The sequence below is a fragment of the Ambystoma mexicanum genome, chromosome 6q (genome assembly GCF_040938575.1).
Source record: "Ambystoma mexicanum isolate Mex_15411 chromosome 6q, UKY_AmexF1_1, whole genome shotgun sequence".
In the NCBI taxonomy this organism is placed as follows: Eukaryota; Metazoa; Chordata; class Amphibia; order Caudata; family Ambystomatidae; genus Ambystoma; species Ambystoma mexicanum.
The window spans coordinates 1,112,429,004-1,112,455,499 of NC_090937.1; the positions used below are offsets into that span (position 1 = coordinate 1,112,429,004).

At 48.6% G+C, this 26,496-nt stretch overlaps 1 protein-coding gene across 6 annotated transcripts in view; it reads left to right on the forward strand.

Annotated features, from left to right (window-relative positions):
• The window catches only part of FRYL (FRY like transcription coactivator), a 3,055,992-nt gene that overhangs the window by 1,810,717 nt on the left and 1,218,779 nt on the right, over positions 1 to 26,496 (forward strand). For all 6 annotated transcript variants that reach the window (XM_069631694.1, XM_069631695.1, XM_069631691.1 and 3 more), the window contains one exon: positions 21,561 to 21,645. In XM_069631694.1, the coding sequence (XP_069487795.1) occupies positions 21,561 to 21,645 (85 nt within the window). The remainder of the gene's footprint in view (positions 1 to 21,560; positions 21,646 to 26,496) is intronic.

Genomic DNA, 26,496 nt, shown 5'->3' on the forward strand with positions numbered 1-26,496 from the left:
TTACCAATGGAATTTTGAAATACGATGGCTCCTCCACAAAGCGCTTAAAGATCAATAGCGCTGCGAGATAGCCCTTAATAGTGCCAACTTGAAGGCCTGAATTTGCCAAATAAAGTAAGAAGGATAACGCCGCAGGTGTACCACATGAAAAGGGTTCAATATTCTTTTCTCTGCACCAGCTGCAAAATGTATTCCAACGGCAGCGGTATAGAGTCTTAGTTGCTGGTCTTCTGGCCGAAAGCAACACCTCCATGACGTCATCTGGAAGGTCCCAATCCTTGTACCTCAACCTTTCAGATACCAAGTGTGAAGGTTGAGGGTCTTGATGGCTGGATGGAGAACCTGACCTCCCTTCTGCGAGAGAAGATCCTCTCTGAACGGTAGACGAATTGGAGGATAGATGGACATGTCCAGAAGGTCCGGGTACCACGTTCTCCTGGCCCAATCCGGGGCAATTAGGATCATGGTCTTCCGAAACCTTCTCAACCTCCTGATCATTTGAGGAATGACAGGGACCGGAGGAAACGCGTACAGAAGTGGGAACTCCCAGTCCACTACAAACGCGTCTCCTAGAGCTCCTCTCGGGGGAAATTCCCTTGAGCAAAATCTGTCACACTTCCTGTTGATACTAGTGGCGAACAGATCCACTTGAGGGGTTCCCCAAAGGGCGAAGATCTCTTGAAGGACTTCGTGAGCTATCTCCCATTCGTGGGAGGCTGTATTCTGCCTGCTCAGAGCGTCCGCTGTCAAGTTCTTCTCTCCGGCTAGGTGAATTGCCGATAGAGAGATTCCTTCATGAATTGCCCAAAACCAGAGCTGCATCGCCTCTCTGCACAGTGGCAGTGACCCTACGCCTCCTCTTTAGTTGAGGTAGTGCATGGCCACTGTATTGTCCCTCATTATCAGTACATTTCTCCCCCGTACAGACGGCAGAAAAGCCTTCAGTGCCAGTCTGATGGCTCTCAGCTTCAACAGGTTGATGTGTAGTCTGGACTCCGATGGAGACCAACGACTGCTGATGGTCAAGTCGTTGGCATGGGCTTCCCACTCCGTGAGTGAGGCGTCTGTGACTACTGTTATCTCCGGCCATGGTTGCCAAAACAGTTCTCCTTTCAAGATGTTCTCTGGAGAGGCCCACCATTGAAGGTCGTGGGCTACCTTGTCCGGAATCCGTAGGAGATCTGTCATCCTCCCTGAGAATTGTGACCACTGAGTCCTCAGTGTCCACTGAAGGGATCTCATTTTCAGGCGAGCCTCTGGCACAAGGGATATGCAGGATGCCATGAGGCCTAGCAACCTCAAAAAGTCGTAGGCTGGGAGACGTTGGGCATCTTGAAACCTGGTGACCATCTGCAGAATATGTTGAGCCCTCACCTCTGGTGGCGAGGCTTTTCCCAGGGACGTGTCCAGCACTGCTCCAATAAACTGGAGTCTCTGTGATGGTATCATCTGTGACTTCTTTAAATTGAGGGAGAAGCCCAGCCTGTGAAGGGAGTGGCAGACATAATCTAGTTGGATCCGAGCATGTTCCGAAGAAACTGCTCTGATCAACCAATCGTCCAGGTAGGGGTAGACGTGAATCCCTTCCCTCCTTAGACTTGCAGCCACAACCGACATTAGCTTGGTGAAGACCCTCGGGGCGGAGGTCAGCCCAAATGGCAGAACTCAAAATTGATAATGAGAGTTGCCAATTGCGAACCTCAGGTACTTCCTGTGCTTGGGATGGATTGGCACATGGAAATAAGCATCCTGAAGGTCCAGAGATACCAACCAGTCCTGAAGCTGGAGGGCCTGAAGGATCTGAGAGAGAGAGTTACCATCTTGAACTTGTCCTTCCTGAGGAACTTGTTCAAATCTTGTAAGTCCAGAATGGGTCTCAGTCCTCCGTCTTTCTTTGGTATGAGAAAGTAGGGGGAGTACCAGCCCTTGTTCCTGTCCGCTACAGGTACCGGTTCTATGGCACCTTTCTCTAGCAGGTCTACAACTTCCTGCAAGAGGAGCGGATCCGGCACTTTCAGAGAGCTGTTCCCCGGTGGATGGCTCTGAGGGATGCGTAGAAAAGGCAGGCAGTAATCTTGGGCAACTGTCTCCAATGCCCAAGCATCTGACGTAATAGCCTGCCATTCCGTCAGATGGTGAGTTAACCTGCCCCCTACAGGTGTCTTGTGATGGGAGACCTCAGAGTGGTTTGGGAGCGACTGATGCAGTTGCCGAAGGTAAAGCGGCTCCTGCGGCTTTCTTTCCTTTACCCCGTCCACCACGGGTACATTTTCCTTGGCCTCTTTGAGCCGGCCGTCCTCTGCCTCTTCCATATGAGGAATAATAGCGAAAGGACCTTCCTCTCCAAGAGGATCCTGAGGGACGAACATTAGTTTGTCGGATTGCAGCTCCTAGTTACTTGGCTGCTGCTTTAGATGTTTGTAGTTTTTCCAAACTGTCATCCGCCTTTTTACCAAATAGGGAAGAGCCGTCAAAGGGCATATTTAAAAGTCTGGCCTGTACGTCAGAAGCAAAGCCGGACTTTCTCAACCACGCATGCCTGCGGATTGTGGTACTTCCCGCCATGGCCCTGCTGATACTGTCAGCAGAATCAATGCCAGTTTGAAGGGACTCACACATTGCATCTTTACCATCTCTGATGATATTTAAAAATGTGTCCCTTTATTCTCCTTCCGGTATGCAGTCAGCCGCTGATGAAGCACACTCCCAAAGTTGCATTAATAGATTTTAAAGCCATGCTACAGGCCGAGAAGACTTTCTTAGCCATGGCATCATATTTTTTATCATCCCTATCCTGAGTATCAGTGGGGTATGCAAAAGTACTGCCTGATGAAGTTGCAGCCTGGTCCACCAGACTCTCTGGAGTAGGGTGCTTAGATAGGTATTCAGGGTCAGCAGCAGATACCCTATATTTCGCTGACAACTTCTTGTTAACCGCAGGGTCAAGTTCAGGAGTTTCCCAGTTAGTTAAAATCTTTCTTTGTAAAGCAGAATGAAAAGGAACAACAGGATCCTCCTGTGGACCTTTATCCAGAATATCTGTGAGGTCATCCTGCTGAAAAACAGGTGAAGGCGCAGACCAACCCATGAACTCCATAATTCTTGACATTAGGGTTCTATAAGGGGTATCAGCATGTTCCCCTGGGTCTGGTTTGACAAATTCCACTTTTGGGGAAGTGTCTAGGCCACTTGCTTCCTGTAATGCATCCTGAAGGTCTTTCAACCTTCTTTCCTCATAGGCAAAAGTCTCTGGTTCAGGTAATGTGGTCCTCTGCAGCCCAAAAGGCCTTTCTTGATCAGAATCTTCCCTTTCTTCAAAGTTAAAGGGGGATGTTCTGGTCTGTGAAATGGTATAAAACCCATCTCTAAGGCAGAGGGAGCCATCATCAGTGGCCTTGAAAAGGTCGATGTCGTCGACGCCGATGTAAAAATCCTCGAAGGCGCCGACAAAGGCGTCGAAAAAACTGGAAGAGGCCTCGAAGAACTCGAGAGGATCGAGTATGTCGACGACGTTCTCGACGTCGTGTTGGAAGCTCTCGGTGTCACCGTTGGCTGTGAAGTAGCCGTGGGTTTTTCTTTGATCGGCGTCGATGCCGGCGTCGACTCGATCGACGGATGCGTCGAAGAACCCTTCGATAACGGCGTCGATGGCACCGATCTGTGCTTCGAAGGGGCTTTCGACGATGGCGTCGAAGATGCTTTACTTCCCGATGGCTCATGGCGCTTTCGGGTCGACTCTTTCGCCGGGTGCTTCGACTCGCGGCGTTTAGATTTTTTGGGCTTTTCACCCGGGGTATCACCCTCAGCTGACTTCGAGGGGGTCGAGGCCGCTTTCTCGAAGACGCTTAGCATCTTTTTTCTGAATTCCTCCCACTCAGCTTGACAGCTGTGTTTTGTGGGGCAATTTACTCTTTCAGGGGAACTAGAAGACGACGATAAAGGGGATCTTCTTAGTCTTTTTTTCGAGTGTCTAGACCTCGACAAGTGGTGGGAGCCACTTCGAGACCTAGACCGAGAATGCTTTCGAAGGTGAGGAGACGAATGTCTCAACTCTACCGCGGAAACTTTCGAGGAAAAAAGCTTCCCCTTACGCTCCTTCAAGGCTTTCGCCATCATGGATAGGCATTCCTCACACTCCGAACACTGGTGTTCGATTCCCAGACACCACAAACCGATCCTGTGAGGATCCGTCAACGACATTTTCTTCCCACAGTCTCGGCATTTTTTGAAACCGGACCGAGGAGTCGTCGGGTCGGAGGAGGAAGCCATCGAGTACGAGTCGGTTTTCTCGTTAGGAAATATGAATATATATCGACTGACGAACTGAGCAATGGTATTCCGAGGCACACGAAGCGCGGAAAAACAGAACTGAGCAACGGATGCTGCGCGTGGCCATTTATAGGCATGACAATGTCGGCGTCGATACGGTGGCCGTCGAGGAGCACCTACTCGACGGCCGTCGACGCACAGCGCCCTCTACTGGGAAAAATGTTTTCCGAGGTCAGCAAGCTGGAGATACAAATATCATAGATAAGGAATACGTCGGAGGACACAATCCCTTCGAAGGAAAGAAATTGATGAGGCGCAGGAAGTGTCTATCAAAGAGGAAAAGAGTGGCCTGAGGGCCTTGGACCAAGACGGTACAGTTTAAGTAGACATTAATGATGGCCTTTGAGGTGTGGAGGGAGGCCAGGAGGGCCTTGTGTGAAGTATTGTCATTTTCTTAAATATGTTGAATCACATGCACGAAATGAAGTCTATCTACATGACAAATCGTTTTTGCCAACTGAAAGAACATCCCTTCTTTTCGACTGTATTTTTGAATCCCCTTCATACACCAGGGCATGTTTCTACATTGCATTCCGACTTCAAAAGTATATCAGACAAGTCCACACCTCAATACATCCTCATTGTTTTATTGCTTTGGTAAAACATCACATATACTTTAGTGTACGACTAAGGAACAAGACCTTACTTCTGTCATTTGGAAACATATATATACAAAAGTGCCCCAAAGACTGTTTGTATTGTAGTTTTTGAACATGGTCTGCTTGTCTATATTCTTTTTTGCTTGGTTTTAGTTTTTATTCCCCCCCCCCCCCCTCCAACTTTGACACCGGTTGGATGATGCATTGGCTGAAGTACATAGCACAAAATAAATAAATTAACTGTACAAATGGACCAATTCTTTAGCTGAAGTTATATGGGCCAAAAAAGCAAATGATAAAGAGCACACTTTAATGCCTATCAGAGTTGTGCAGTGGGACTATCACAATGCACATGTATAGTTTACTCTGTTTTACTATTTCTATATTCAGAAGTATGTAAGAAAGTCCCAGGCCTTCAATGTGGGTGTTCTTTAAGTTGATTGGGATTGTTGTAGGCCTTCAAATAGTTGAGACATTTATTCTAAAATAGCATTCTTTCAGCAAGATAACATTTTAGAATGAGACCACCATGAAATATGCAGCATAGGACAGTCAGTCATGAGATTGATGGTGCAAAAACACATCAATAAAAGACTATTTGGAATGGAGCAAGAGAGCAATATGGATCAAGAATGTATTCTTAATGTTGGGCTAATCATGCCGGAATCCTGGCCCTGAATCCAATCTACTTGGAGTTATTAGGGCAGGAAGGTGTGCTCCACAAGCCGTGTGAATTTTGGCAGCTGCAGTGCCCTGCATCAGCCTCGGGGCCTGCAGACTGTCACCCATGGAGGCCAAGAGCGGATCCTCAGCGTGGTGTCTGTGTCACTCACCACTGCAAACTCTTTCGACTGCTATCCGCGGCCCATCCAAGTTCACACTGACCATGAAGAATCCAAACCCACAACTACATACTCAACTGGGGAAGATGGATTAAAAGGCTCAAGCCTCGGTATCCAATAATCACAGCTGATTGATAAAATCTATCAGTAAAAAGAAGACAGACTGAGGCAGTTCCACCAGGCGGGAAGGACTGCAAAGCCCCTGCTGAGCCAGTGGTTTGCAGGATTGCTGCATTTCTAGCCTACACAGGGCGGGAGCAGCGCCGGGAGCAGCACCTGCTGTAGCCCGTGATACAGTTGTGGGTGGGTGGGTGGGTGGGTGGTTGGTTGGGTGGGTGGGGTCTGGATGGAGTCCCCACTCCCGTAGGAAGGAGCGCCCTGACACAGCGGTTGCTGGAGCACAGTCCATTGGAACCCCTGCTGCAGGCAGGGTCTGTGGATGCCGCCGAGGCATGTGGTATCAGCCCCACAAGAGGAGGCCCTGCCCACTGGATGTTGACTGCGCTGGATGCAATAGGGCTCGCTTGATGTGCCCCATAGCAGTGCAACTGCAGGAGGCTGTGATCAGGAGCAGACATGCAGGAGAAGTGAAGTACCTGCCCTTTGCCGGAACATTGCTGCCTTAACGCTCAGGAGCTAGTGGACAGCTCGCTTCCCACCCCAAAAGACATAGCATGGGGACAGTGGGAATACTTGTGTGTCACCCTGCTGTTGCTGTGCATCTGAAGTTGAAGCGGGAGCTGTTGAGGAGACGACCGTAGTGGGACACGGAGGGAGCCAGCTGGGGGTGCTATTGGCTTGGTTGGCGTCTATGTGGGTGTCTGAGTAGCATGGTGGAGGCTGAGGCAGTGCCCGCCGGCACAATGTTGAAGGGTCAACAGATGTTGAAACATTGCTTAGGTGGTAAGAACAAGGTGGCAAAGCCCCAGACACAGGGTGCTGATGATGGCATGGAGCAGGTCCCTCCGAAGGAATCGGTGATGATGAACCAACTGCTGGTGGGCATTCAGGACTCAAGTGTGTCCCTGGAGGGGAAGATCCAGTCTGAGGTAGTGGATAGCACGCTGGTCAGGGCGGACTTCAGGAAGATGGGGGAGACGGTGGGAGAACGGGGTCGGTGAAGTGGAAAACACGGCACGCTGCTGCAGGCGCGGGTCAACGCACAGACCGAGAGCTCTTGAGGTTAAGGCGGAGGACGCAGAAGGATGCGCAAGTGGAAGCAACATTAGAATCCTGGGGATTGCGTAAGGGGAGGAGGCCCACAGTTCGGAGTTGTAGCTTGAGTGTCTGTTCAGACATCCTAAAAATCAGAGGCCTCTCAATGGGGGTTTACCATCGAAAGGGCGCACAGTGTCCTGCGGAGGAGGTCGCCTGTTGGTGCCCCTCTGCGAGCTGTCATCGCCAAGCTATTACTACAGGTACCGGGATGCAACATTGCAGGATGTGCTACAGGCAATAGCATATAAAGTGGCCGGCATGCATATCCTGGTGTTTCCTGACTTCGCCCAGGAGGGCCAAAGACAACATAAATCTTAGGATGTAGTGAGGCGGTGACTCCGTGACTTGGGGCTCAAGTACAAGCTGTTCTTCCCCGCAAAGTTGAAGGTGTTGGTGGATGGCCGCTGGCATTTTTCCCAACGCCCAACAGAACTATGGGACTGGCTGGACTTGGAATCTGGCGATAGGCCTGCTTCTGGGTGCAGTACATGTGGGCGGACCCGGAGCTGGAGTGAGGCATGCAGGACCAAGACTGGCCCAGAAGAGCCCGAGAACAATGGGTGAAGCCACTTTTTTTTAAATCATATCTTTTTATTTTACCATAACAAAAAAAAAAAAAACAACAAACATAGGTACGTCAAAGCCTGATACAACAGTCTCCACAGGGTGGTATAAATGCAGTGATATAATAAACCCACGGATGCTTGTCCGCTATCCCAGAGGTTAAGGATTAAAACAAAATGGACTACGATACACCCTTTGCCCTCCCCCACCTATTTGCCCCATATTTTCAGCCCCTCACCCATGTATACTCTCCTGTCAAGGGACGAACAACGGTCCACTTCCACAATGCATTGGCTCAGTCGCGGATGTTCCGCAGAGCCCCAGGATGCTGCTATCAACCTTTTAATCAGCTCCATCGTCCCCCAGAAATGCTTTTTCGTGTTTCATGAACCCGGTGTCCCACATCCCCAGCAAAACCAGTTTTGGTTCCAGAGGCACCCTAGTACCCACTGTAACAGCCAATTTACGCAAACACTTCCCCCAGAAAACCTTGATCTGTGCACAGTCCCACAGTGTATGATAAAAGGTGCCGTTACCCCTCTGGAAGACAGTATTTCCCTTGTAGTGTCAGAAATTAGCAGAGTCGGCCCTGCTGTACCACGTCTGCCAGAGTGGCTCTCATTTGCCTCCAAGATCCTAAAATGTCCAACTTTTAGCAATTCAGTCAGGTGTGCGTTATGCCAAATGGGCTGGTCGAGGGTCGGTCTACCCCCTCATCCAATGTCCTGATGTGCTTTGATCCATGTTTTGCAGATGTGCCACATCAACCCAGGGAGAGTCTGTCAGTACTGTAAGGAAGGCATGGTATCAAACAGTAAGACCGACGCAAGTGATCACAGTTCAAGGGATGTTTATTGAACTTTCAAATGAATTTGTAAAACGCCAAGAAGAGATCCCACATCCAAGCCCGCGTCTCTGCAGCATCTAACAACTCTGCCGAACTCTTTAAAAACTGCAAGGAGCTGGCTAATCCTGCTGCAGTTTCTACCTCTCCTGTCCCCTCCGAGGCCCTCTGCACGGCCCTAGCTTCTCATTTAATCTCTAAAACTCAGGGCATTCTGTGCTCTTCATCTTCCTCTTCCCCCCCTCCTCCCTCTACTCCCTGCTCTTCCTCTGTCCCTTCCTCTGCCACCTCTCCTCCCTCCTTCTCTGCCTTTCTCCTATTCTCCCCAGATTAGGTTTCTAGACAAGTCCGATCTATGAAAGTCTCGTCAAAACAGGTTCACCCCTGTTCCTCCAAAACCATCCAGGACCACATTGACACCCTGCCTGACTTCTGCAACCACTCCTTTGCCACTGGAGTCTTCCCTTCCACCCTGAAGCACTCCCTTGTGCACCCTCTTCTTAAGAAACTCTCTGCCAACCCTTCCTACCCGGCAAACTATCGTACAATCTGCATCACTCCTTTATGGGCAAACTCCTGGAAAAGCTGGCCATCTCCCAGCTTAATCTTCACACTGAATCAGTTAGTTGTCTCCATGACAGCCTGGATTCAGAGCTCCCAGAAGCACGGAAACTGCTCTCTTGAACATCTGTGAAGATCTGCTCTCCAACCTTGATTCCAACACCCCCTGTGTCCTCATCTTACTTGATCTCTCTTCTGCCTTTGACACGGTCAACCATGCCATCCTGCTCAACTGTCTGTGATAACCTGGGTATCACCGATCAGGCCCTGGCTTGGCGGACTTCTTTCCTCTCTGATCGACCCTCCCAGGTCCTACTTGAATCCTTCCGCTCCTCTATCTCTATCTCTACCTTTGGTGTCCCCCAGGGTTCTAACCTCTCTCCCTGGCTGTTCAACCAATACCTGGAACTTCTTGCCCACAGCATTGCTGCTCTCTGCCCAAACTTTCAGTGCAATGCGGATGACACTAAACTCATTGCAGGCTCCCTTCTGCCACCTTCTTCTCATCTCTGACTGTCTGCTATCCAGGAGTGGTGTGCCGCCAATGATCTCTGCCTTAATGCCAGTAAGACAGAGATTCTGCTCATCGGCACACCTGCTCCCTCCTTTCCTGTCACTCTGGCCGGCCTCTTTTGGCCCTCTTCCTGCACCCACCTTTGAGGCTAAAAACCTCAGGGTCATCTTCCACTCCACACTCTCCTTCTCTCCTCAAATCTCTGACATCACTAAGAAGTCACATTACCAGCTGCACCTCCTCAGCGGTATTCTTCCTTTCCTCTCCCTCAGAAGCTCACTGTCTCCAGAGCTCTGGTTCTCTCTAGGCTGGACTACTGCAACAGGCTCTATCTAACTCTGCCTGCCTCTATTCTCAGCCCTCTGACTTGTTCTTGGTGTCAAGCCCAGGGATCGTATCTCTCCAGGACTGAAATCTCTGCACTGGCTCCCAGTGGCGGCGAGGATTAAGTTCAAAACCCTCTGCATTGTCCACAATGCCTTCTGGGGCCTGGGGTCTCAATACCTTCAACTCTCTCTTCCTAAATATCATCCTTCTCGAGCTTTCGCTCATCAGCCTCCAACTCCCTCAGGGTCCGTCGCTTCTCCAAGCAACGAGTTGTTGGTAGGTCTCTTTCCTCTGCCGGAGCTTCCCTTTGTAACAGCCTCCCTGCCTCTCTGAAACTTGAGGAGAACCATCTCTGGTTCTGGAAGCACCTCAAGACCTTCCTCTTTGCTTCTGCTTTCTCTCCCCCTCGCCCCTGCTGATCTCCTGGCTGAAACTGAAACTGCACTGGTTACCTGGCTACCCTCTGATCTCGGGCCCAGGTCTTGTCCCCGCCAGTTGCACACCTGCACTGCCCCCTAGCAACCCTTGCGCTCTGGGACTGTTCTGTATCCCTACAGGCACCCACCTGCACTTGACACTTGATGTCTGCATATTTGTTTTATTTATCGTACTGTTTATCCTATGCACTGCACTTGCCCCTACCCCTTACCCCCACCTTTTCCCTTCCGCTCTCCCCTGAACTTGCGCAATCTCAATGTCACCTAGCCTAGTAAGATAGTTGTCTGTCTTCCCTCTGGTCCCCCACCCTTGGCTCTTCGCACTTTAAAACACTTCTGTATAGGCGTGTTTATAAATTCATATCCTATCTAATCCTAAATCTAAAGATGGGAGCAAGCTACGACCATCAAATAATAAAAATGCAGTCCTAGAAGTCTTAAGAAAATAAAAGGGCCTAAACTAGTAAACCTATGCTCAATCCTTACTTCTAATTACAAATACTGTGGGAAACAATATTATACAAAAGCAAAATGTTCAAGAAATGATATTTCAGGATATTTGAGCCGTTGGCTCCCTTTCCCCACGTTTTCAGCACGGGACAAGGCGCCACACTTGAGCTTAGCACACAGTTTGGCTTCTCTGGCACGAGGATGCAGTTAAAAACCTCAGCATCAGGGACTTCTGTGCCAAAGTCTCTTTGCCATTCAAAATCTTTTTTCAGAGAGCCTGATGCGACAAACACCAAAGTTCCTTTCTTCTCAGGATTTCATATGCACTATTTTTCAGTTGATTTACTGTTCACCCCGGATCCCCCTCCGCTGGGCTCAGACCCACTTTATCACAATGTTCTTAATTGATCTTGTACAATCGGGCTCGGACCATTTTATCTCATTTTCCAATATTTCCTTTTCTATATCAAATACTTTCGATTGTGCGCAGGATTTTGCTTGACCCGCCATAGGACTACTTGGATTCACAAAATCTTTCTCTTTACAATTCTTTACTTTCACTTTGACCACCTTTCGGCTGGATACCTTAGAGACCTGCGATTGAGCATGCATGCGGTGCCGTACCACTCTGTCAACGATATTGTATTCTTTCAAAGTTCAAACATTCATCAGCAGTTCAACTTTACTCACGTCTTTCATCACACGCGTTTTAACTATATTTGTTACAGCTCTCGGTATACAATGTTGCTGCTTGCCACCTTGGCTTCAAAACTGACCTGTGTTTCTGTCTCCCCAACTCACAAGCTGTTTATTTCTCTGCCACTACTTTGTTTTGGAGCCAAGCACGGTACCACAGTGCCTGCTGCTTCTGCCCTACTCCATTAGTCATGTAGGAGGAGCGCAGGTACCTCCGACACGCAATGCAAGATTCTTCACACTTGTCTTTGGGCCGCAAGCTGACCAATTTCAGGGTTTCAGCAGTTTCTTTCCAGAAAGGTCATGGAGAAATTCCCTCCTTGCAAACCCCTCATAGTTCGCTGTCTTCTCGTCCCTCATTCAGCTGCCATCACAAAAACTGCTGTTTCCTCGTGTGCTTTATCTCAATCAATGTGCTTTTGTGTTCCTCCCTTTATCCGTTTGGGGAAACTTAATGGAAGTCAGGTGTGTGTGAGATGGTCAGGAAATTCCTGACCTCGCCGGACCATTTTATTCGGACACGTCATGTATACTGCTCGGGTTTTAGTCTGTTTTCTCCCAGAGCGGGCTGTCTCTGTGAATGGGTTCATGTAGGAAAGGAGGGAAGTGGAGTTCCTATGTATCCAACCTGGTAGGATGGGATAAAGGTGTTACAGGGAAGGGGATAATGTTTCTCGTCATTCGGCGTCCCACTCCCCGAAGAACCTTCTCCCAGGTGATCCTCCTGCATTGGTCCACTCCCAGGAACTGGATCAAAAAGCGATGGCCGTGTCCTGGCCACCTGGATGACAGTTCCCCGGGGACTAGTGGGTGAGGCACCTTCTGGTTTCTCACAGTACCCCTCAGCCCCCATGCAATACCTGGCTAGGTGTCCAACCCGTCATCTTCCTACGCTCAATCACAATGTGAACGAGTGCCGGGTCGCCATGCAACCAGTCATTAACCATCCCCAGTTGCTCAGCCCAGTAGTAGCTGCAGAGGTTGGACAAGCCTATTCCCCACCTCCCATACCAACCGTTGAAGCATCTTCCCACCCCAAAATGTGTTTGTCTTACAGAATGCCCAGTTTCCAATTCACAAAGGAATTTGGAGAGCGTCCGCATTTTAAAAACAGCCGACTTTCCCAACAGGTTCAATGTGAGTGTATGCCATTGTCTATTGCAAACCTATGCACCATGAGAGGGAGATTAAGCCAGGAAACGTCTGAAAAATTCGGGCTAAGGTGGATGCCTAAGTATTTGAAACCCAAAGGTGTGACTAAATAATGGCAGTCCTGTGGAATCGCAGCTGCCCCCCATCCCCTTGCACCGGAAACAGAACCGACTTTTACCAATTCCCTTTGAGCCCGCTGAAGCCTTGGTATGCCATCAAAATGTGGGTTACTACCGGGCATGATACTCCTGGGTTACCCATATAGATTAGGATATCGTCTGTGTATTCTGAAACCCTTCCTCCCGCCTCCCCCCCTCAGGGCCATCTGAATCTCTCCTAATCTGAGCTCTCTGAGTTACATTGCGAGTGGCTCGACTGCCAGTGTCGCAATATAGGGGACATGCCTGCATCGTACCCCATCTGAGGGAGAAGGTCAGAGACAAAACACTCTAATTGTTGCCACCGGAGCAGTGTTAGAGCAGGCGGACCCATGACAAGAGGTTTCTCCCAAACCCCATGCGACCCATGATCTCCCAAAGTGAGTCCCATCTCACGGAATCAAATGCCTTTTCAAAGTCTATTGCGAGGCGGGCCAGTGAGTGCATTATATCAGCCGCCAAGCCTATGGTGAGTTGCGCTCTGCACAGGTTAATCCGTGTGGACCTGGACGGCATCAATCCGCACTGTTCCGGGTGAATCAAAGAGCCAATTACCCCCACTAAGCTTATTGGCTAGGACCTGGGCCAGAATCTTGGCCTCTCTCTTAATCGGAGAGATGAGCCTTTAGGAGGCACACTGCTCCAGTGGCTTACACAGCTTCGGAAGAACTACCATGTTTGCCATTTTGAGGTCCGGCGGAAGGCACCCTTCCTGTCCTGTCTGCACTGCCTAAAAAGGCAATGCTCCCCCCCCCCCGCCTCCCTCCACCCCCAGTCGTTTCCATATTTCCACCGGGAAACCTTTGAGTCCCGGTGCCTTGCCCATCTGAAGCTGTTCCATCATCGCTGACATCTCCTCCTCAGAGATGTCTGCTTCCATACCTAAAGCCTTCTCTGCTGTGAGTTTTGGAAGAGACACCTGGTCCAGCACCCTGTCGAGAGATTATGAAGCGGTTCATAAAATTGGGTGAAGACTTCCGCAATATCTGCATTGTCTGTCAAGTCCTTCCCCTGTGCATCTTGAATGGCCCGCACATGCCCACTCCTTCTCTCGAACTAGGCTAACCTCTTCCCCGCCTTGTCCCCTACTTCATGTATCTGGCTTTGTCTGGCTCAATGCGCCTCCTTGGCATAATCTAATGCCACATTGCCCAGGGACTCCTGCGTCATGGTCCAGACAGACCTTGGCTCTGGCGCCCCGGATGAGAGGAACTCCACCTTCTGCCTGCCGCATCACCCTCTCTGCAGCCTCCACCACCTTTGCATGCTTATTGCGCCTAGCTGCTGCCAGTGAGAGTTCCTCCCCCCGCAGTATTGCCTTGTAACCCTCCCACAGGGTGACTTGGCTGTTGACAGTCCCCGTATTGATAGTGAAGTATTCCTCAGTACTGATGGACAAATCTTCCACAAATTTGTGGTCCCCCAAATAGTAGGTATTCAGGCACCATCGCCCAGTGGGCTTGGACTGCCCACTTTTCAGCTCGATGACCTATGGGGAATGATCCGATATTCCTCTAGCCAAAAACCTAGCAGACAACAACCTGTGAGTTATGTCAGATGAAATAAAAAAAGAATCGATCCTGGACATGGAACCCAGAGAGAAGAAGAGAACCCCCTTTCCGTTGCATGCAACAGTCTCCATGCATCCACCCAACCCAGGGCCGTGGCGAAGGAGCACAGTTGAGTGCAAAGCATTGGGTTCCTGGTGCCCACCCGAATTGTCTAGTTCCCGGTCCATCACCTCGCTAAGACTCCCATCACCCAGATATTGGCATGGCCCTGAAGGATGAGCCCCTGCAGTTCCAAAAGGAGGTCAGGCGGCAGGGGCGCTGTAGTACAACAAAGTCCATACTTGGGATAGGTTGCTTATAAGTAAGTTTACTTCCAATTCTTCAGTTACATGTCACAGGACATAAAGACATAAGATAGATACTAAGATAGATCACCGGCACCCATCACCCAGGGAGGGAGGGACCAACTGACCCAGAAACAGAACACTCAGCACAGCCTTCTCTCACTCATACATCAACATTCCACTTGGTACTTGCATGACATCACAGTACCAAGTGGCTAGCTCAGGCAGTGCCTGAAGAGTGTGACACAACATGCGCGCACACAGTCATCATGCCCCAAGTGGTGTCTCACAGCTGCCCCCTGACCAATACAAACGCCCCCTGGTGGCCGACTTAGCCTCCACAGGCTGAAATGGGACCCACTTATGTAGGAGAATGTGTCCCTCTGAAACCCCTAAAGAAATCCACATGGAATGCCACCCTATATTTGGACCTAAGGAAAAACGTGCACTCCGTCCCTGCTAGGTGTCTCTAAGGAATACAATGTTGAGGGGACTGCCTATTAATACATTGCAGCACCATCCTGTACTTAACACTCAAGCACAGCCCATTAACATTCCAGGTCATCAGCAAAGCCTTCCCATTAGGAGCCGTCATCCCAGAGAAACCTTGTCATACCTCTGGCCTGTAGCCATAGCCTGTTCCACCCACAGCCCCTCACCTGACCCACCCCGTGACACCCCATTGCCTCATGAGACTTCCTCATGCCCTGCGTACCTCTCCAAACATGAACCCCCAACCAACCCAAACCCTCCCCCCCACCCACACTTCCCCCAAACCAGAAGCACCTGCCGCCCAATCCTGTGTCAAATAGGCACGAACAAACATAGTCAACTATGTGCGGGGTCTGCATCCAGACAGTTCATGCACACCTCCTGCCCTCCGCTCAACCCCACTTGAGTCCACACTGATTTAGACCTGCATCGTTCCATCTTGAAATTCAACCTGGATCCCCAGAGTTAATCTCGCCTCCCTCTTCATCAGGTTGCTCTGCCGGCTGTGAGTCAAACATAAGCAGGGATGCTTCCCCCGCCACCTCTGCCCTGGGACATCCCCTCTGTGGTCTAGGACTCAGCATCGAGAGGATCCGGATTTCTATCCAGTTCTGTGGGGTTGAAAACATGTGAACCGTCCCCTCATAATACAACTTCAATTGTGCTGGTAAGCGGGCATATTGAATTTCTATGGACGCGAGCTTCCATTTGACCGAGCCAAAGGATTGGCGGGCCTTCTGCACTTCCCTGGTGTAATCTGGGAAAAACAAGATCCTGTTGCGGTTGTACGTAACCGGGCCAGTGGTGCTTGCCATATGCAGCACAGGGTCCTGATATCGGTGGTTTGGAAGTCAAACTATAATGGTACGTGGAGGGGCCTCTGGGACAGGGCGGCCTGTGGGGATCGGGTGCGCCGTTTAAATAGAGAAGAACTTCGTCAGTTTCTTTGGGGCAAACAGGTCAGCCAGCCATTTTTCCTGGAAGAGCTCCATACTTGGCCGCCCTTTTTTTTTGGACATTCCAATGATCCGTAGGTTGTTGCATCCGGATCGTCTCTCACTATCCTCCGCCCTTCGCTCCAACTGGAAGAGTCTTGGGGTCACCGCAGCCATTTGTTTTTTCAGGCACCTCACGGCATCCTCTAAGTGGGAGATGCGTTGCTCTGCATCCCCGACCCTCGCAGAGAGCTTATATTCGTCCTGTCTCAGAAAGGACACTACTGAGGCGAGGCCATCCATTTTGACTTTCAATGAGGCTCTGGACTCACCAATAGCCCCCATAATGTCCTGAAGGGAAAGCTGGGACCCCTGGGCTTTCCCTCCGATACCCTTTTCCTCCAGAGTTGGAGTTGAAGCTTTAGGTGGGTCAACCATTGTGCATTGATCCATTTTGTGTTGGAGTCCCCGTTTCCTGGGCTTGTCCCAGGCGGCGTCCACCATCCTCGGGGAAAGTAAGGTGCTGCTTCTCAGCCCAGTGGACACATCTCACCTGCCAGTCCGGAGTTCCAGTCTTAAATCACTGCTGCTCTGCCACACTCTATGCCACCTGTCTGCATGCCCCTTAAGAGGGGCCCGTAGGTATCTTTAGTAGTCCAAGCCAGCGGGTCCCAGTCCTGGCCCCACACATCCCTGGCCAGAAAGAGTGTTATGCTGGTATGTATCTTTTCAGGTCAAGCTACCCAGGGGAGATCCCCCATCAGTGTCCACCGCTTCTGATGGGAGAGGGAAAAGGGTCAGAATGCGGTCTGGAGTTAGACTACAGCGGGCGCAATGCTCGCCCCACTCACCACCATACCAGAGCCACTGTCTGCCCAGAGTCCAGCAGTGTATTTCTGCTTCAGTATCTTCCCCTCCTCCACTTTGGTACATCAGGTATATTTGTTCCTCCAGTCCACGGGCTGCGCTGCCCACAACGTGTAGCCTTTGCTTGCCGAGTCCCGGTGTCCGCTCCTCCCACCAACCTCTACTTGGGGCTCGGCGCTGTGCTCCTCCCTTGCACCGCGTCTCCCCGAGTTTCACCCTACGTGTTGCACTCCTGCCTCTCTGTCCCCCCTGGGCCCGGACGCCCTTTCTCCACCGGGTCGCTGCAGGGCTCCACTGCATTAAAACTGCTCAGGAATCACACTGTGTGTAGGAGAGACGTTCTGCAGCCAGCAAGTAATCTTTCCGACATGCAATTCCAGTGGGAACCAGAATTTTAATAGAGTATTCTGGGGCCCCGGTGGAGCTGCCAAAGGCTCACGTCTGCACTTCACAGCAGTGCCACTGTCGCGACTGCCCCAAACCCCCGGGGTGAAGCCACTTTTGTTGTGGGGCAGGGGTGGCTGCTCCTAGGATGGTTTCATTGAAAACGAGTGTTAAAGAGAATTCTCAGAAATGTGCTAATTCCTCTACCTTAGAGACCCCCAGCAACTTTGCTGGATTTTGAGGACTTTAATTTTTTACCTGGAGAGAGTGAGAGCCTTTTTCCCCACTCTCGCATGTATTTTATGCACCTTCAGTGCAGTGGCACAAGGAAGTCTCTCAGAGGTTTAAATACTTTCTCTTGGCTAAACTACTGTTTCTAAGAGCAGTAAAGTGAAATTAGTATCCCCGTTGTCTAGCTTCTCATGTAACAATTTTGTTAGCCTTTCCTCGATCAATGACTGTTGGCAGTGGTTTACTTTTAACTACTATGATGTGCATTAATCGCGGGCTGCGTTCGCTGCTGCAGTAAAGCACCCAAGATTGCCATTTTTGTCAAAATGGCCCGGTCTTCTTTTTTCGCCATTTCTTTGTGGAAAGGTCCTTCTTGAGATTTACTATGCGCGCCAATCCAGGTTCGGTCCCTTTGTTCATTTTGCCTTTGGTGGGATTCACAAGTGAAGCCCGCCTCTGGCTCCAGGGTGTCTGGCGAGGGAGGTGCCCGAAACTCCCTGTGCTTAGTCTACTAGGAGACCAGAATGCACTCTTAGATGATTGGCCGGCTGGCTGTCCGGCATGGACAGCCACCCTGCTGGGTGACTGACAGCTAGGCTGGAATTTATCGGAGCAACCTGCATAAAAGGCAAGGCTTTTTGGCTTGTAAGGCAGAGTCAACCACTGGACGAAGGAATCCAAAGAACTTGAAGAGGACGCCTGCTGCAACTCTGACCGTTGGTTTACCCGGTGAAGCTCTGCTGCTGTGCGGAAACTCCAAATTGATATCAACCGAGAAGCTTCTGCAAAGACTTCTTCTCCCTTTGAGTTGGTGGGACCAATTAACTCCAAAGTAGACCACCTGGACATCCTCTCGGAGCTGGTTGAAATTCCACTGCAGTTGCTTCTGGAACCGAATAGCCAGGGAGAGGAACACCAGATTGTGCTTTTAAGCTGGCCAAGAGTTCCAGGAAGATCCTCCAGACTCCCAGGAAGCAGAAATGAGCCTGAGCCCCCTCAACAGAGTGCAGGACTCCAGATGCAAGGAAAGCCCACCTTGACAGCCAGGAACCGCACTGTTGCTATTTGCGGTAGACTCAAGGAGCTGAAACACCAAAGTGCACTTGTTTGAAGATTGCCGGTTGAGAGCGGTGACCGTCCCATTGCAGTGCAGGAGTCCCCAGAAGTCCCTCTTGTCCCCACGACTCAAGCCCAGGAACACCGGGATCTGCAGAGCTGCACAGGAACAGAAGTCATCTGCTGCACTTTTCTTCAACCTAAAGGTACTGTAAAGTCTGAGAGAACTTGCCTCTTGTTGTGCCACCTTGCTTGTCCTTGGAGACTTATCTCGGGTTGCCCCTGTAGAGTTGCTAACAGCTTCTTTACCTCACAAGCCTAATGAGCTTGTGCCCCTAATTTGAATTTCTTCTTATTCTACAAAGACTTCTAAAACATTGTACAAGACTTCTACTTACCTGCAAGAAGTTCTTCAGTTCACCTTGACTTTTGCTAACTTAACATTGGCTGGCCTGGGTACCTGAATGACTCTTCTCTCCTCTGCTTAGGTGTTGTGCCTTCCTTCCAGTAGGGGTTGCATTGGGGGTTACCAGAATTACTTACGTGCTTCAGAATATTTGTGTGATCTCTTGTTTTGTTCCAGTAACCTTTTTTTCCTTTGACATATTCCTAAATCTGATTCTAAACGCAACAGTGATATATAAATGGACCCAGCACCCTAACAATTGAAGTCACCTGAGGGTGTAGGTAGTGCATGTGGGTCATCCCAAATGGGTACTTGCTGATTTAGAAATATTAAGAGTATGTATTTTTGAAGTGTATTTGATTGTTACTTATATTCCCCCTTCTGAAAAAGGCTTATTCTAACTGACCGATAAATACATTAATAATTGTTTAATCAAGGAACCTTGTGTGTAAGTGTTCATTTGAATACTTGTCACTGTGAATCTCTGTGTAACTCCCCTACAGCTCACATTGGCCCCTCTTTAGATAAGCCTGGCTGCTCAACACGCTACCAACGTGTGTAGTACATACTTATGCCAAAGGTTGGGTTCCTATTGCCAGGAGGCCATGGTTGTTGTAGTGCACCCAAAGGGTACTGCATACAATCTTGCCTAACAACGACTGCTTCGCAAAATGTTTTTTTTTTTTGTGCGGCCTGAACCTCGGGTTGGGGTGGTGTGCAGGGTGCACAGACTATGGTATGGTTGGGGTGCAGGAAAATTGTTGTGGTCTGGGTGAGATATGGTTACTTGAAAGGCCCACCTGACTGGATGGGGGGGCTCTTCCAACCGTGCTCTACCCTCATCCTGTTAGTTAGCCTATCCGGTTATGGGAAAAGGGGGGGGTCCAAGTTGAGGACAGTTCGGATTCATTTGTTCGATGTGACTAATGCAGTGGATCTGGTTTCCCATCTCTCTGCTGTGACATGTGGCTTTGGCGAAAATGATGGTTGCCGAAATTGTTGTATGCGTTTCAGATAATGCCAATGGTGTTGATTAATGCCCGTTTCTGATACCTGAATGCTACACTCAGTAGGCTGCTTTGGAAGGGTAAGACCCAAGGATCGCCCTGGCCACGCTACAGTTACCAGCAGGCAAAGGGGGATGTCGGGGAGTCGGACTTCAGCGCATGCTAAAGGGCGTATGGTGGGTTGGTGCGCCCAGCCTCATGAGGACCATATCATGGGCTAGAGGGAGATGGCGCTGCGGGGTCTCTTGGAAGGGTTTGGGTGCTGCAGAATGTTCTCTCCCTTGTGCGCACAATCATTAGGGTATGCCGAGATGGATGTTTTCCCTCCCTTTCTGTCGCTTCTTCCCCTTGGCTGTAGTAGGCTGCGGTGGTTGGCGGCTGGGAGAGATCTGCGGAGCCTGGCGGGGTGGGGGAGGTTATGGGTTGGGGTGATGCTAGATGGCAGCATATATGTGAGAACAGGATAATCGCGTATGCCGAATTTAGACATGCTCATCCCCTGACCAGTCTGAAATTTCTAGAATTTGCCACTCTGATGGCAGAGATGATGGAGGCCTGGGAGGGGTTACCGGTAAAGCCACATACTCATGCGATGAATGAGACTCTCATGCAACTGGTAGAGGGTAGGCGTGTTGGAATTGTATGCAGCTAATCGAGAGGAATGTGACCATGGCAGTAGGTCTCTGCACGAAATGAGAAACAGACATAGGGAATCAACTCAGACGATGATTGGGCATGGCTTCTTGAGCATGCACAATGGGTATCTCGGAATGCCAAATTTCAATGGATAGAGTATAAAATAGTCTGGAGGGCATATATCATGACGGAGTGGGTAGCCAAGATGGTGGTGGGGGTTGACCCAGTCTGTTGGAGATGCAGGAAGGAGGTTGGGACCTTCTTGCACATGTGGTGGGAGTGCGAGTGGTTGGTGGGTTGCTCGGGCGACTTCTGCTCTGAGCTGACCACATTATTTGGAATGTACTTGCAAACCATGATAAAATACTGTATGCTGAGATTAACTCCTGTGGGAAAGGTCAAGCATAGGAAGAGACTGATTAGAGCTATTGGGTTGGGTCTGTTGTTGGCCAGGAAGATGATCGTGATGGCCAAGATGGGAGATTGGCGTAGTAGCTAGTGTAAGTGGGTGAGAGCCGAGATGGACGCGAGTACTTAGCTGTGTCTGGGGAAAGGGCACGGAGGCCCGCTAAACAGCATGGCATGAGATGTGAGATAAACTGGATTTGAACCCGGACTTGCACCTCCCTTGTAGGCACGGCTGGTTGTTGTCGTAATCCAGTGGGGTTATATGGTGAAGCTGGAGAAAGGAGGAGGGCTGGTGAGAGGGATTGTTTTCTTTCTGAAATGTATTGCCCTGGGGTGCTGTCGTTACTGAGATGAGGTGTTGGGAGGGGGTGGAGGGTTATAGCAGAGTTATGTTCATGTATGACAAGTGTTTGCATTTATAAAAGCATTTACAAACAAAGAATATATTCTTAATTAGATTAAAGTTGTAATCCATTGAACAGTTGGTTTTAATATGGTACCAGTTTCAATGTCAGATAAATTCACGTCAGTGCAGCTCTTGTAAGTGTATTCACTGCATGACCTTTTTTTTTTTTTAATCTAAAAAATGTAGGTACAACTTCCAGTAGCAATACAATGGTTGCTCCTCCTGATGGTAATCACGACAGCAAGCACATGAAAGAAAGTGTAGACGATAAGTAAGTGGACGCCATTTTCAGATAACATTAATTAATTAACTAACTGTTTGCTCACAATTTAAATTTGCTATCCAACTGAAAAACTCAAACCTCTACTATCCAACTGAAACACTCCATTGCTGGAAACACCCCATCATGCAGCTCGAGGGAAACATCAGTCTTTGACGCTGTTCTTGATCATTTAAATATTTTAGCACATTTGGCATCATTTGAGCATGTAAAGTTATGGCATTAACTGCATTCGTGATATGATGGGAGTTGGACCACTGGGGGATCTTAAGACAAGGGATCTTAAGACAAGAATCGCTTTGCCACTTTACCACATGGAATCAGCAATTACTAAAGTCTATGTATTTTAATTATTCTTATTCATTTTGATAATGTGTGAAGGTACAACTTGTTGCTATTAGACCTCAAGAGGACCTGGCAAGATTACTCAAAGATGATTGTGCAAAAGCCTTGGCAACATTTAAGACTGCTTGAAATATCCTGGAGAGATTGGAGGATAGTGTCATACAGAGAATACACTGTGATTCTTCTTCCTCCCATGGAGATGGATTAGAAAGCAGGGGTCAAGGGCCTAGCAGAGTTTAATTGGAAGAGCAGAGATTTCTTGAGGTTTGTGGGAGATATTGAGTAGGCCAGGTAAGTTGGGGTATTTCCATTGAGAGCTTTGTGTACTAAGACCAGAATTGTGCACGTTTCTAGGACTTTATGCCCGCATATGGTGCATTTCGTCTTGTTGTCTGACATTGACAGTTAAGGCCTGATTCACAGAAGCGTTTTATAATGGTGCAATCCCATAGGAAAATGTTCTGTGAATTAGGCCTACAGTCTGAATTTTGTAGTATTTTCCATCTGTTTGCATGGGTAGACTGGGTTTTTTCAAGGAAGGTCTTGCAGTAAATCACTTGGGATTTTAAAAGTCTATATTCTGTGGAAGTATTAAACACAAAATCCTCCCTAAAAAAATAATATCCATACAGCATGTCACATTGTGCTTATGTATGGGATTTATAAAGTGCAAACCTAGCTGGCAAGCCACAGGGTGCTGTAAATGGGTGACATTGTTAATGTAGACAGAGAGAGACTAGTCTTTCTATTAAAGCAGTAGACCAGAAGTACGCCATACACAGACCAAGTGTGATCTTACAGTTGTGTACGTCTATTTGGAAAGATGTATTTTTGCAGCAGTTTTCCCATCTGTTTCTAGAGGAACCCACCATATCTGCTAAATGGCCCAGACACTGAACCTGCTTTTTGGGTAGGCAGGCCTTTTTCAACCTCACTCAACGTTTCAAGTCTTTTGTGCACTGGTGAGTCCCTAAAGCTTGGGGTTTCTGTTCCTCCTTTAAGTCTTCGTGTAGTAGTAATACTTTCATTCTGGAGAACAATTCAGGCAAACGTAGTTGTCCATTGCCTGGTCCCAGTAAATCAGTCTCACAGGAGATGTTGAATCTCGCAAAATCCATCAGGGTCCAGACTGCCACCAGCAATTCTACAGCGACATCCTCATTGGGAAAGGGGAAGGTGAATAAAACAAAACTTTGGCAGTGTATATCTCTTAGGGAGAATTCTCGTATAAGGCTAATTTCCCAAACCTAGTGAGTCCCCCAGCAGTTTTGCGGGATTTTTGGGGTTTGTTTTTTTCTCCTGCTAAGAGTGAGACTCTTTCTCCCACTCTTAGGCATGATTTGAGGTATGTCTTTGACTTATTGTGTGCTTATGGGCTATGAGGTCTTTTTACTCCATAGGGTATCATCTGTTTTAATGTATGTGTTACACAGCACCCTCAGTGCAGTAACACAGGGGTGCCATAGTGACCCCCCAACATAGACTCCATACCCTGGCACTGACTACTGTCTCCCAGGGCATGTAAAGTCACCATTGACTTTACTAGTCCAAAATTGTGAACAGAACCAGTACAAACCATCATATTGTGGAAGTACTGGAAGGGGTTAATTAGATTGCCCCGTGGTCTGTTTCCAAGGGGGCACTGTTCAGTCCCCCCTTGTCGAGTTTCTGGCTGGTGGCAGTGGTTACCAGGCAAAATATTCCACCGGAATATTTCCTATGGGATTTTCCCATTGATTTTAAACGCACGACTTTCTGGTGCAATGTTAAAGATACCGCCGGTTTATTTATTTAAACCGGCGGTTATTAAAATGTATTTATTTATTTATAAAATCACTGGTTGGGTCTTTTCGCCAGAACTCTTTTCCAAAATGGCGTTTGTGTCCGTCTCTGTAACTCCAACCAAGGTCGGGCCCTTCGTTCCACTTTTTTTGGCGGGCTTCTCCACAGAAGCCCTCCAACTGGTGCCACTTTGTCTGGGTTCCACAGGATGTGTGGCTGGGGGAATTGGCACCCTGGACTGCGTTGCCCTAGCAACACAAGACGCACTCTGTTCTGATTGGCCCAGTGGTGAGCCGCCCGGTTCACCACTTAGCATGTGTGAGTGACAGCTAGGCTGTTGAATGGGGGTTTTTCTGCAAAAAAGCAGGCCTTTTGGGACTGGAACTTCAGAACTTCAGAAGTCGCCACAGGACCTAAGAAAGCCGAAGAGGGGAGAAGCTGAGCCATCTGCAACGACGACACCACTGGTGGAGCCCTGCTGCAATGACCTCACCACTTTCCCGACGACAAGAGATCTTCTGCTGAAAGAGTCTTCTTCCTCTGAGCTGGTGGGATCAACCAGTTCGCCATTTCGCCTTCCAGGACGTCTCTTGGTCGAATCGCCAGTGCCAAGCACCCCGGCGGCTGGATAGCCAAGCGTCACCACTGTGACCGCGAATAACAGGAACGCACCTTTTAACTGACGAAATCCGCGGCTGGTGTCTTCCCTGGGCAGTGCACCAACTCCAAGTTTCCTCCTCAACGAGATCCTCTCTTCCCCTGGTCGAAACCACGAACTGCACCCGCTGCCAGGAACAACTGCCACTGCTGGAGCTTCCTCAACTTTAAAGGTACTGTGTTCCACCTGGCCTCCCTTTCTACGGTTTGCTAAAGGTTACCCTTAAATCCTTGGCTTTCCAACTGGGTTGGCCCCCAGACCTTCTAACTTTACCTTCTGAATCAACCCAACCTCTTTTGAACATTTTTACAAAGACTTGAATGCATTTCTAAACTGTGTGATCTTGGGCACATTTCACCTTGCTCCATTTAAAGTGGGCCTGGCCTATGAACTTTGGCACACAGTAGACTCTGCCTTCACTAACTTGTTTTGGTCTTAGAAAAGTGTTGGGAACTGTTTTATTTCCATGACCTGCCTTTTTCTCTCCCTTTTATTTAACTATTGGAGTGCCATCTAAATTACGCGCTTGCATCTGTTTTTACAAATAGTAGTTTTTTTACTTAGACTTGTCTAATAATTCTTAAGGGAGCTGTGTATACTTTTCTGATTGTGTTTGAACTTGCTTTGATTTATAGTGCTAGTGTATTTCCTTAAGTGTGTGTTATATAAATAATAATATACTTTTGATACCAAGCTCTGGTCAGTGTTTGCTTGCTCTACTGTGTTTTTAGCCCTATTGAGTATCCTCTGTATACTGCCCTACTCTTCTTGAGAGAAGTCTGACTGCTCAGCCACAGCTACCAGGTAAATCTGGGTGGTACAGACTGCTACCAATTGGGTTTACTGCTTACGCCTCTAGTCTTAATCTTCTTGCAGTGGTCCCCAAGGGAACTGCACAGGATTCTGCCTAATACTCTTCTACTCTTAGCTTAACCCATGCTGCGCACCTGTAAATATATACAGGAAAGACAACCTCTTCCTTGTATTTTCAGTCTTCTCTGCCGCTTTGCTTTCTCATGTTACCTTGCTGTGTCTACTCATTGCCTAGAGACAAGTATACATTTTCACTGTCTGTACTTTTCCTACACAGTCACCAGAAATACCTTTACTCCTATTGTTTGTCTGCAGTACTTCCTTGGAAACCCCTCCTACCATAACTAGCTAACTCACCCTACCTAACCCTAGTCTATCTAAAATACTTATTTATCTACAGATATGTACAATGTTATGTCTTGCTTTTTATTCTTCTCTGTAAGTCAGTCTCTTGTATTTTCTTGCTCTTTTAAACATTTAGTTACTCTTTTAAGGCTTTTGTTTGAACATATTAAACACCAGTTATTGGTATAGATATTGTCCTGGTCAGGGATGCCTCTTGCACCGCGCTCTTGAACTTGTGAATACCTTCTGCTAACTCTTAGATTTTTCGCAACTCCCCACGCTCTCATTATAATCTTGAAACTCTGCACGTGTTGTCAGATTTGCCATATTGACGCCATTTTGGAACATACAATCTCCAACATACTGAAAACTGTCAACTGTTGGAGTAAAAGAAAAATATGGAACATTCCAACCGGTTTCTTTTAGGAGTTTTGAATACTGGGCACCTCCTTAGTTTTCAGCAGTCTTTTATTTGCTTTTAATAAAGACTTCTAACTAGGTCATGGAAGAACCCAACATATAGGGATCTGCTTGATCCAAAACTGCAGGTGAAAGGCAGTCGGATCCTGCAACATAAAGACTATCCTAGCAGGGACCGCAAACAAAAACATCAATAAACTCCAATTGCGTCAAAATAACACTCTCAGAGCTGTCTGGGGTATGAAACGCTCGGACCACATAACACAAATCAGACGGAAGTCTCATTGGCTCCCCATCAAAGCTCACATCGACTTCAAACCCCTCACCTTCACCTACTGCTTACATAACACTGCCCCCCTACCTCAAGAACAGTATCACCAAGAAAGATAACACACGCAATCTCAGTTCCTCCACCACATCTGTCCTGCACATACCTAGATTTGCCAGACAGAGAGCTGGGGGCTCCTGTTTTACCACCA